General features: G+C 40.8%; 1 protein-coding gene across 4 annotated transcripts in view; it reads right to left on the bottom strand.

Moving 5' to 3' along the window:
* The window catches only part of LOC109093705 (exocyst complex component 6B-like), a 90,769-nt gene that overhangs the window by 15,260 nt on the left and 62,661 nt on the right, over positions 1-12,848 (bottom strand). For all 4 annotated transcript variants that reach the window (XM_042759862.1, XM_042759864.1, XM_042759865.1 and 1 more), the window contains one exon: positions 11,421-11,494. In XM_042759862.1, the coding sequence (XP_042615796.1) occupies positions 11,421-11,494 (74 nt within the window). The remainder of the gene's footprint in view (positions 1-11,420; positions 11,495-12,848) is intronic.

The following is a 12,848-nucleotide window of genomic DNA, read 5'->3' as shown; positions in this document are numbered from 1 at the left end:
AAAGGAGTTGCTGGTGGTAATTAATAACTGTTAGACTGAAAAACTTGGCACTGGCCTGGGGAAGACATGACCTCCCTTTTACCTTCCTGTGGATTCCGACAAGGTAAAAGTTATTGCTGGGGCAGCAGTGTGACAGAACGGTCAGAGCTAAGAGCCAGTAGAAAGAATCTAAAACAGTCTGCAATGTGCAAGGAGAGCTGAGAGGAACAAAGAACAGAAAATAAAGAATGAGGCTGAAATATTTACTAGAGTTTTAACATTCTTAAATACACACAGTCAAAATAATATACTGTGTCTGACCTATGTACAGTATGTCATCTAATGTACTCACACTGACAAAAATTACAGTTATTCTGAGGTAAATATATATAAGTAAAAGGAATCATTAAGATGTATACAAAAGATTTGTGCCTTCATGTTACAGGAAAAATCAAATAATGGAACACTGATCAAAAGTGACAGTAAAGACTTTTACATTGTTACCAAAGATTTAAATTTTAAAATGCTTCTTTTGAACCATTCATGAAATATAGTATCATGATCTTCATAAAAGTATTAAGCATTACAACTTTTTTCAGCTTTGATGATAAGAAATGTGAAGCACCAAATAAGCATTTGGTTACGCTATTTTACCTAGTTTTGATAAAATAAATGCAGACTTAGTGTGCACAGGAAACTTTTTACAGACCCCAGACTTAAACTTAAAAAGATAGTGTATATGCATACACACACACACACACACACACTTAAAAAAAAAAAAAAAAAAAAAAAAAAAAAAAAACACACATACACACACACACACATAGTAGTTGAAATAACTTTTTAAAGGTCTGTCTTCAAAGGTTTTGTAAGTCATTGTCAAAAAATCACTTTGCATATGGAGAAAACATGGGATTTTTACTCCTGGAACTTGAATATTGTGCTCTATTCCAAAATGCGCTAAAATGGGTTGGAATTCTGTGGAATATTCAAATATGAAATGGAAATTCAAAACAGCTTTATTACCAGTATGACACACTGTCTTTTGTTGAGGCGGATTCCAGAAATCATATTTGTTTCAAGGGTGTCTCACGTCTATAAGAAAAGATCCTTTATGAGACTTACAGGAAATGGACAAATCAAAAAGGCTCTGCTGTAGGAAAATGAAGATGGAATGTGGATCTGCGTGTGTTTGTGCATGTGGTGTGGTGACAGACAATAAACCAGCATTACAGAACTCCTACCCCTTTCACAGGGCATGAATAACGATAAAATCTGATAAAAGGCTTTTTTGGTGATGGCGTGGTGCTGTCTCTATGGACGTGAACTCTGACAGCCCTCATGATTAGGGTCACCAAAAGGCTACAGATGGAATACTGCTTACTCATGACCACCACAGCATGAAGACGGACTGATAAACAGCTGCCAAAAAAGGGAAAGAGAGAGTGAGAGAGAGAAAAACAAAACAAAATGAAACTAAGGGTCAGGTTGGTGCTTGTTATCCCAATGGAATTCACCAAATCCTATTTACCTTATTTAATGACAAACAAATTGGCATTTGTAAATGGCCTATGACACATTGTGCTTTCCGGTAAGAAGGTGATAAGGGTTGAGATGGAGGTTATTAAAGAGGCAAGACCGGTAAAACGCCATCTCCGTCAAGCCTTTAAGTAGAAATTCACAGAAGGAGGAGGAAAACGAGAAAATAAGGAAAGAAAAATAGAGGGGGGGGCTTTTGAGAATGTGAAAATAATACCAGGCTCTTTTTTCTGTACCCCCGTGCTCTCCCGTAAGGGCATAGCCCCTGGCGTGGGACTGATCTGAATAGAAGGTGAAGTGGTACGGGGGTGAGGGGCTCAGACTTTAGATCCTGCCTGACTCCCTGACTGGACCAAAGCCAAGGTTACTGGAGGGTCAGCTCTCCCCTTCTCTCTCTCTCCCACTTTCCAGCATGAATAACATGCATAACACACACAGACTTACTGCTTTACCATACAAACCTCCCTCAGCCAGCCAATACTAACTGAGCCTGTGAGAGACGGACAGGGAGAAAGAGCGAGACAGATAGCACGTCAAGCTTATCGGCCGCTGGCTCCGAGGGAATGCGAGCAGGGTCGGCCGGAGGCCACTCGACTGGCCCACCCCCTTCTCGCTTACTCTCTCCCTTGGACGGAAAGACTGGCGGAAGGCTGGAGAAAGTGATTACACCTGGTCTGGTTCTGGCTGTTAACTAGAGGAAGGTCAGCCAGCGTGCGCCAGGGCCAGGATGAGTTCACTGTCCAAAACATCACATTCATGTATCTTCCCATTCGCTCCCCCGTTCTCTTTCCTCATCACTTAGAGTTGTTGGCTACGTGCTCTGAATAATACATTGAGTGCAGTTTGCAGATTAGCTATTTGTGCACATTAAAAAGATAAATATGCACAACAATGTTGCTATGTGCATGAAAGTAGTGTTAAAAAAGGAAGATTCCAAGTGCATCTAAGAAAGGAAAAGATACATTTTATTTTTTTTCCAGAAATTGCTTTCAAAAGTTTAAGAAAGATGTTCTATTGATCAGATATGTAGAAGTGATCCATCATGGACTGTTTATATTTCTTAAGATGTTCCAAATGTGTAAGTTGTAATCTATCTATCTATTGGAAAACACAACCTCTGAATAGCTGCACTGTATCACCAATTACTTAATATTTATTTCTTAACCGTATGTATCAGTAATAATAAATAAAATAATAATAATCATTAAAAAAAATAATCATCAATAAAAACAAAAATCTACTTGTCTCCACTTGTAGTTAATAATTAAAACTTGGTATGGCATTTGTTCTCCAATTATTGTCTCCTTTACAGCCAGATGTTCTACACACAGGAACATTGGGCACAGGAACATACAATCCATCCAAACAGACTAAAACAGGGTTCCTAGAGTGTAAGTTACCAGAACCAAGGGTCAGAACTGAGGGAAACCACAGATATGTGGGTCCCACAAATGACCCCTGTATCCACACACACAAATACATTCTATTCTATGCACATGAAAAGTGCTGGAGCTCCAGTCCAGCTGCTGGACAACAGTAAAGTCTGTTTTGATCTGGAGTAGTTTACAAGTATTTTTAGAAGCAGTGCAGCTTAAAGGGATAGTCATTTACTCACACTCATGCCATTCCAAACTGGTATGACTTTCCATGGAACACAACGGAAGATATTTTGAAGAATTAAAACTTTGAATACCATACAACTCAGTCACTGTTTACTCATGGTTCATATAAAAGCATTGATCAACACATGCATCACAATCAAATATGGCAACACAAACCTTAACCGTCAACTATTGTCAAATCTTGTTTGTTACTGCAGGTCAAGTTCACCCCCTTCACAGTTGTCATGAAGGGCAAAATAAATAGACTATATCCTAAGTAGGGCTGTGCAAAAAATCGAATACGATTTTCATGCGCATCGCATCAGTAAAGACGCTCCTGTGGTTAGTAGGATATCTCCAGCACGTGCGTTCAGATCAGGGTTGCCAGGTTTTCACAACAAATCCTGCCCAGTTGCTTCTCAAAACTAGCCCAAAACTAGCCCAATCGCGTTTCCAGGAGGTTCCCTGATAAAAATTGCATCCCGGGGTTAAAATATACGTTTTTGGCAGGGTTGCCCTGGTAATATTCACATTTTAGGGGCTAAATATCACGTTATTGGTATTGGGGTTGGGGTTGCTTCAACCCGCGGACATGAAAAACAACTGCAGACTTGGCAACACTGGTTCAGGTGGAGCAGCATTTACTACACAGAGCCGTAGTCCACCGACAAGCTACACAAAATCGCTTTCAAAATCGACAAAGAATCGCCCGCGATTTTAAAATCGATTTTGTGTAGATTGTCAGTGAATTACGGCTCTGTGTAGTAAATGCCAACCGTGTTGCCAAGTCTGCGGTTGTTTTTCATGTCCGCAGGTTGAAGCGACCCCAATACCAATAATGTGATATTTAGCCCCTAAAATGTGAATATTACCAGGGCAACCCTGACAAAAAGAGGTTGTTTTTAATTTATTTAGACCCCGGGATGCAATTTTTATATGGGAACCTCCTGGAAACGCGATTGGGCTAGTTTTGGAATAGTTTTGAGAAGCAACTGGGCAGGATTTGTTGTGAAAACCTGGCAACCCTGATCTGAACGCACGTGCTGGAGATATACTACTAATTACAGGAGCGTCTTTACTGAAGAGATGCGCATGAAAATCGTATTCGATTTTTTGCACAGCCCTAATCCTAAGCTATATAGACCAAATCCACATTTTGTACCAGGCTGCAAAAAAAAAAAAAAAAAATGCTGCAAAGTTGGGCATTTTAATATGGGGGTGTCTATGGGATTGACTCCATTTTGGACCCAGTATCTAGCGACTAGTCGATGAATTGCAGTTTAAGTCACTTCCATGTTGGTTTCAAGAGAGAGACTGAAAGGTTGCTTGGATCCGGTCAACTTTCCTAATATACTGAAACACTCTTCAAAATATCTTCTGTGTTCCGCAGGAGAAAGTAAGTCATACAGGTTTGGAACAACATGAGGGGGAGTGAATGAAGGGTGAACTATATTTTTAAGATTCCTTGATCTTCCTCATCATCCACTGTGTTTTTATATACAAGAGAGAAATTCAGAAAAGGGTAAGCTGGAGAAGCAGGAATCAGTTGACAGTTCGTGTTCATGCTGGAGTGAGAGAGAAATTGCACATCAGTGCCATCCTCATAGGGCTGAATGGCACACTGCTGCAAAGAGAGATGTCAACCCCCTGCTCAGAGAATATGTGCTCCCTCACTGACTCCATAGAAGCAGGGCAGCTCATCTGTCTGACCCCTGGAGACCCGTGACAGTGCCTCAAACAGGCCTTTCACTGACACACACCAGCATGCCATTGAGAAGGAGCATGGGGGATGGATTTAAGCATGACACACTCACTGGGTATTGAGAGGAAGCAAATGGGGGACGATTAAACTGTGACACCTGTCACTGGCTTGTTTAGACAGACTATGGAGAAATGGTCTGAGGAGAGCACTGCCTGTGTCATTTCCTTTTCTTTCTCCTTCCTACATTTCCACTCCTCCTCATTCGTTTTTACTTATTTTCCATAAGCAAAGACAGGAACATCTAGGAGAGTTGGTTTGCTTGTACAATTGAAGTTCTGTGGCAGTCTTCGTTCTTTCAAACTTTCTATCTCTCCCTGAAGGAACCACACAAAGAGCTGATCTGTGGGAGGCTGTAGCTGAACGGGGTGAGGAGAAGAACATGGCCCACATGGTTTCATCCTCAATCTCTCTTTCCTGCGCACCTTCACTGCCGTCTGTCTGACCTTAGCTACTGAACCAGGCAGATGAGGGTTCAGAGAGACTGCGACTGACCGAGAGGCTCCATTAAAAACACAAACACACACTCAGGCTCTGGTTCATCCTAATGACATCACTTAAAGAGAATGTGGGACAGAGGTGGTCTTAAAATCTACCCCCACCCCATGAAGGTGGAAAAAAAACCTTGCAGATCAGTTCTATGCTTCACACAATCATTAGTAGATAACAGGAAATTGATGTGAAATCTTATTAACTGTGAAATGGAAAGTCTTCACTGATCAAATGAGTTTATTCTTATCTTAATTTGGGCCTTTCTGTCTCTGTTATAGTGGAAAGAGGACAGGAAATTGGATTTGCATCAGCTACATGAGCACCATAGCCTAATGTGTTTGATCACGTTCACAAAATATGTCAGAGCTCACAATTTAAGCAACATTTAAAGGGACAGTTCACACAATAAAATGAAATTTCTGTCATCATTTATTCACCACAATGTTGTTCCAAACTTGAATGACTTACTTTCCTCTGTGGATTATAAAAGAATTTGTTTAAAAATGCTTTTTTTCTCTCCATAAAATGAAAGTCAGTGGGGTCCAACATTGGTTTGAATTCTTCATCTTTAACTACATAAACATTAGCACAAACACAACAGTGTTGACTGCATTAATATTATGTGTGTAACAGTTGCAATCACACAGAGAGCAGCCTGACACTTTACTGCAGTGATTCACTCTCACAAACGCACATGCTTGACAGGGAAATACCAAACAGCAATTTTGGAAACAGCTGGAAATCCCACATCTAGCTAGATTTCAGTTTCATTTTCCAAAGCAACATGTGTTTGCTCCGCAAGCTCACTCATCTCTTAGCCAGTATTTCCACTTCTTCAATAATGTTCACATTATGCCTTGACATTAATCAGTGTTCAGTAGTGTTTAGTTTTTGTTTTGACTTTTCAAGCTGCAGGGTCACAACCTTTCGCTTTTACTTAACTAGAAACTGTTAGTTGAAAATCATGTCATGTATAGATCAATTTTTCCCCAAAGCCTGCATGTTGGTACATGCTGAGCAGCAACTGCCTGAAACTAAATGACATATGATGACATATTGATACTGTAAGTGTAAATGTTCCTTGAATGGGACACTCCCATTAATAATTTCTCTGAACCTGCTCTGAACTTCCTCCAATACCCCCCAAAAAATGAGGATTAATTAGTTACAAATCAGAAAGAAAAAAAAAATGATGAGAATTTACAAAAACTTATATTACAAACTACAACAGGGAAGATACTGTACATTACAAAAATCTGGGGTCAGTATGTTTTTTCTTTTTTTTTAAGAAATTAATAATTTTATTCACCAAGTTTGCTTTACATTAATCAAAAGTGACAGCAAATACTTTCACATTGTTATAACAGATTTCTATTTTTTTTTTTAAAGCTGTTTTTAAACTTTCTATTCATCAAAGAATTCTGAGGAAATTTATCACTTTCAACAATATTAAGAAACACAACTGCTTTAAATATTTGTAATAATAACTTGTTTCAAGAGCAGCAAATCAGCTTATAACAATGATTTTCAAAGGATTATGTGACACTGAAGACTGGAGTAATGACTGCTTTGCCATCACAGGAATAAATTACATTTTAAAATACATTAAAACAAGAAACAGTTATTTTGAATTGAATTGATTTAGTTTTTTTTTTTTTTTTTTCCGACTCCAAACTTTTGAAGTGTATGTACTTAACACACACACACTCTGGACAATATTCAAACCTCAACAGTACTTTAGACCCTGCAATATTTAAATTTATATTATATATATTTTTATGTTCTTAAGAAAACTGGCTATCAGCTACATGAATAAGGGCTTCATCTTGAGGTTTGGAAAGGAGAACAAAATTGCTCATTTTGTTAACGAGAAGTCTTTATTACTGAGGGGAAATTCTCCAGATTCCCTGACTCTCCAGAGGAGGATGCTGACTGAGAACTGGGAGCAAGCAACAAATTTCCTTAAACCGCAGTGAACTCCTTTCAGAGGGTGCCTTTAACTTTCTGGCCCGCCAACATGTCCCCGCCTTGCACCCTGTTGCCGGAACAACATATTTTCACTATGGGTCACGATCGGACTCTGAGTTTGTTTAGCGATTACCAAACACACACACACACACAAATGAAGAAATATAAAAAGACTCCAAAATCATCCTGAGAGTATTAAATCATTGGATGGTGCCAGAACATTATAAGGATCACATTTCAATCATTCGTTTCTGTAAAACAATCAAACCACGCTTAAACCAACATAACCAACCCTGACAGCAAAATTTCACCTCAGAGCAAAGAGTTATCACAATCACTAGAGAACAGTGATGACAGAAAAAGAGAGGAAATAAAGATTAAAAACAATATAAGACTGAGAGGTGAGGAAATCAGACACAGCTGCAGTTGGACATCTAGTTAGAATCATATGGTCCCTAAGAAGTTGCCCAGAGAATTCAGAAGGACGCAAGCATAAGCCTCTAGTGGTGTCACTGGTGTTATGCTTTTACCGCCAAAAACTAAGAGAAAGGAATGGAAGGGGTTAGAGAGGGGAAAAGCATTTTTACATTGAATCCTTTTAACAACGTTCCAGGAATTCTAGGATAATGCCTGTGGACAGGCCACAGGAATGCATAGCAGCCTCATGGTTCCCAAATTCACGGGACTAGGAAAATGCTCCCCCACCCCCTGCCCCTCTGCTCTTCTATGCAGTGCCCCAGAATGGGACATGAAGGGTGGGGAGGAGAGATACCACCGTAAGGGATGTAAATAAATGTCTCTCATTCCTTCAACCAAACAAGGGTATACCATCTTAACTTCAGAAATGTCCTGTGGCTTTTATGCACCTGTACCAGAGCACAAAATTACAATGAACCCTGCAGGGTCACGAACCAATCAGAACTGACATGAGAATGCCTTTAAAGATTCCAATTCAATAAAAGAATTTATAATGAATATGAATGCAATTGCAATTTTAATTTGAATCTAAGACAGCACAATTAGAATTAATCTAAATTCATATAACTAATTTAAACATCCTTTAAGTTAGAAGGTTCTACAGATGGAATGCGATAGATAGACAGACAGATAGATAGATGACCGCACCATAGATAGAACAATAGAATGATAAAAATGATTAAAAAAAATAGATAGATCCATCAAAACTATCAAATCTAACAAAACTCTATTTAAATCACCTCTTCATAACAAATAACACTTCTTTGAGTCCATGAGGGCCTCTGCATCAACCGAGGTCTGGCTGCTGGTTCTTTCCACCCTCATCCCTTGAAACTGAGAGGAATTTTGGGAAAGCAGAATATCCAGAGCAAGAGTTGAGGCATGCGGCAGCCCCGAGAACGTGCACTGCTGGGGGGCAAGCCTCACCACAGAGGCCAGCAGGCCTCCCACACCAAGGCCAGCCAAGGGTTCCCATCACCACAAACCTTTCCTAATATAATCTACTAATATAAGACTCCTAAATTTATAACTGCAGCATGCCATTTTCCAACTTCTGATTCCTCAGTCTATTTATCATCTGTTGTTTTTTTCTTGTAAATTCACTCTTCATATCTTGCTAAAATAAACTTTGTCCTCCACATTCTTCACATTTTGAAATTACATGGTTTGGGAATGACACTCAATTATGTCTTTAAGGATGTCTTTTATATTCTATAGTGCTTCAAGCAACTCCTGCTGATTTCACGTTTCTCAAGTCCAGTTCTTATGTCATACTTTTTCCTGTATGACATCTTGCTTCCTGACTACAAAATACACCTACTTCCATTTGTATAATAATATGTATGAAGGTAGCCAGGCATTCTTCATGTGCTTATACTACACATATGTTAATTTCGCTATGACAGATGAACCCACTCTTTCAAATCTCAGCCATGACATCTGAAAATTTCAAGTAGGCATTTTGGTTGAAGAATCAACTCTACTTGATAACCAAACTCAAACGTATTTAGCACTCTAAACAACAGTATCCCCCTGCTGTGTGAACATGGCTCACAAATTAAGTCGTTCATCACGTCAGTCCTCCATCCATCCTTTTACACTTCACCATGTAAAGAGCTTTGAAGCGGAGTCTGGACGTTCTTCTTTTCTTTTTGTATTCTTGTCTTTTCAGATAGGAGAGTGAATCCAGGTTCCAGCCTCTCACCATATCCCCTCCCTGAGCTTCCGGATCTTTTCGTTGTCTATCTCCATAAGGATTGACCCGCAGCCCCATCCCAGGACCTGGGAGACCGGGACACAAACGGGCCCTTCAGGTTGATTTATCGGGCGTATTCAGGGCCAGGCACGCAGGGCGACAGAACGGTTCTGACGTCTCTGATCACCCCAGAACAACTCCTTGAAAAAGCCCTGCTTGAAAAGAAGACTGCACCTCTACCGACTTCCATCGGATGCTATTGAAATTATAATAACAATAACAGTATTAATAATGAAAGATATCTTTGTAGAAAGTCATGCATCATGACATCTCAAAAGCAAAACGTGACATTAAAAAAAGCAAAATGGCTATTTTGTTCAGCATCCTCTTTTCTCTTCTCTTTAAAAAAAAAAATACACAACAAAGCAAAACCACACAAGCGCCTTCATGGTGAAGTCAGGTTAAAAAAAAAACTAAATGGAAAACAAGTGGCACTGCATCATGATGGCAGGCGGGACAAAACAGAATTGTTTTAGTGGAAGAAAGAGCTATCTGTCACTGTCTGTCATCTCATTCATCCAGTACTCCCTGAGCATCCAGTCCATCCGTCATCCCCTCTCAGTCTCTGACACCCGCCCAGGTTGGCCACTTCGGCAACGAGGGAGGGGGTCCCAAATATGGACCCTTATAACCCCCTCTATTATTGTTTCCCATTCTCTCTAGATCTCAGAATTCACAAAACACACACTGCAGTCTTCTTACCGGCCTTTTTTCAGATTTTCATTTGATGAAACACATTCCACCGGAAGAAAATATTAAGCAAACAGTGTGAGAAGTGGGATCGTAATCAAACTTGCATCTCCCACACGTGCATCACTGCTTTTCTAGAACTGGGGAACAAAACTGATATATCAATGTATTGCAATAGTTTCTTTAACAATTCTGAATTGATTCACCAAATTTAAGAACTGATTTAGATAAGTTCAGTGAGATGCAAAAACACTAACTCGATCACTTAGCTGTTTTTTGGAGTATGCGAGACGTGAGCAGCCAAGCAGGACTGTACATGAAAGCCACAATGTCGCAAAAGAACAACTGTTCAGTATAAAGAATATTCTAAGATTTTGTTTGAAACTCATTCATTCTGAAGTTAAAGGGCCAAATAATATGTTATTAAAATAAAACCAATGGGATAAAGTTTCCAATTTTTTATGATGACAATACTGCCCTACAAAGGCAAAAGCAATAACTAAACCAAACCAAAAAAAAATGGTTTTAAGTGTAGGTTTTGTAGTTGCTGTTGTCTCTAAATCAGAGCATGGTTGATCCAAACCTAGGAGATCTGTGTTACCAAGATAAGTGCTGACAAAATGTCCTCTAAACATAAATAATGGGATGAGAGAATAATGTCTTGGGCCTTTCTGGTTGCAACATCACCTTAATGTTCTTCTCAGTGTGTTTCAATTTGTGTTTTTCAAGCCAGAGCACAGGCCAACATTTCCTATAAAGGCTCCAACTCTGCAGTGTTCAAGAGTGCAGAGGTGCAAATGGGATATGATGACCCATTTAGAACCATTTAAAAAAATTTCTTACCTTAACAGAACAGGAGGAGGTCTTGAGGCCACCTCCGCACCACAATGGTAAATACAAAACCACTAAGGTGAGTATCAGGCCAGGCCTTGGGACCACAGATATTGAATACAAACACACACAGGCTCACACATTGAGGAAAGAAACCTTGAAACAAAACTAAGGCTAGCGTGGAGGTTTAGGGGGTTGGGTTTGGCGGTAGAGGGGAAAATAAGAGAAAGAAGGGGGGGATGTTAAGGGGTAAACAGGGGAAAACAGAAGAAAGGGGAAAGAAGAATGAAAGAAAAAAAAAAGGAGTGGAAAAAAAACAAAGACCTACTTGTCTCAAGTCGATGAAGGCGAGCAGCAGAGTGTCCCCCTGGAAGCCAGGCACCGGGCCGGCCCTGGCAAACCCTGTGGGAAAGAGAGAGGGATAAAGAGAGCATGGAATTCGCCATGGAGCGGGAGATTGGCACTGGACGGATGACAGCCGGGACAAGAGGGGAGGACAGGGGGAGGTTCAGTGGGGGCGGGGGAGGTTAAAATGGAAGGGGGCTTTGAAGGTTTTGAGGGTACTGGCAGAGGGGGTGGAGGGTTAGTTGGGTGGGCTTTTTTTCAGGGCAGAGTCATGTCTCTTGGTCTGCCACCGGCTTTGTGTGGCCCATTCGACAAAAAATCATCATCAAACTCTCATTAATTCTCCCCCAACATTGATCTGACAAGCCAGATAGAGGGGATGTGTGGAGACGAGGGGGCTGCCTTTACCCCATAACCCAAAACCTGACGCCGTTTCCCATGAGGCCGCTCTCCCAGACCAGTGGCATGGTTCTGAGCAAAGGGGCCGACAAAATTGTGAAAAAGCCAATGGGCTGGGGGGTGTGTTGGGGAGCGCATGAGTTGTAGAGGTTTCTGATGGCCATTGGACCTTTCTGTCCCTTTGGACGGGAACCCGTAAACAAGCGGCTTCGCCATTCTGAAAAACGGAACATTTGACACGCGGGGACAAAACAAGCCGGGGCCAGGAGAAAATCCCTTTCACCTCGTGATGCTGCTTGCCTTTCTTGCCTCTCTACGCAAATTACACGCCTGCCATCTTTATTTCTGACCCCCGCAAACGCTGAGCCAGCGACTACTTACCCTTGCGCTTTTGTTGCCACGACTCGGTCAGAGACTGTGTCGATATTGCAAACCACCCCACTCGCCTTTTTTGACAGGAGAGAGACCTGCAGCAATAAGCAGCATGGTTCACGTGAACGCGTGTCAGAGCACATCTCATCAAGATTCAAGAACAGGGACCTCTAGGCTTTCACCTAACTGCCACATATCAGCATAAAGCCCTGTTAGTGACTACGCTAAGAACCTCTCGAGGGATAAGCAGGAACAAGCTGTCAAGACCTTTATGCTCCCGGAACCAGCTGAACCTGAACAGGAAGCAAACTCATGATGCTCTCTCCCTTTGAATGTTCCATCGCCCGCTTGTGGTACCATACAGGTCAAAGAGGCACAGCAGACATGTGAGAGGCCAATCTCAGTTTAACAGAGCCTCTTATGGGCTCTAGATAAACTGCAGCGGTAAGATGACTGACAACATTACTGATAGTCCATTTTAAACAAAGAGATTATGAATTGCGGTAACACTTTACGATAAAGTCCACTTCCTTAGTTGATGCACTGGGTATAATTAACAAAATCATAAACAATAGTTTAATTAAACCCTACTAAGACTGAAGTAATGCTTGCTGAACCACAAACTCTTTATATTCTTGTT

Source organism: Cyprinus carpio, chromosome A7 (genome assembly GCF_018340385.1).
Source record: "Cyprinus carpio isolate SPL01 chromosome A7, ASM1834038v1, whole genome shotgun sequence".
NCBI lineage: Eukaryota > Metazoa > Chordata > Actinopteri > Cypriniformes > Cyprinidae > Cyprinus > Cyprinus carpio.
The sequence above is the reverse complement of the archived record's forward strand: the minus strand, read 5'-3'. Positions and strand labels throughout refer to the sequence as shown.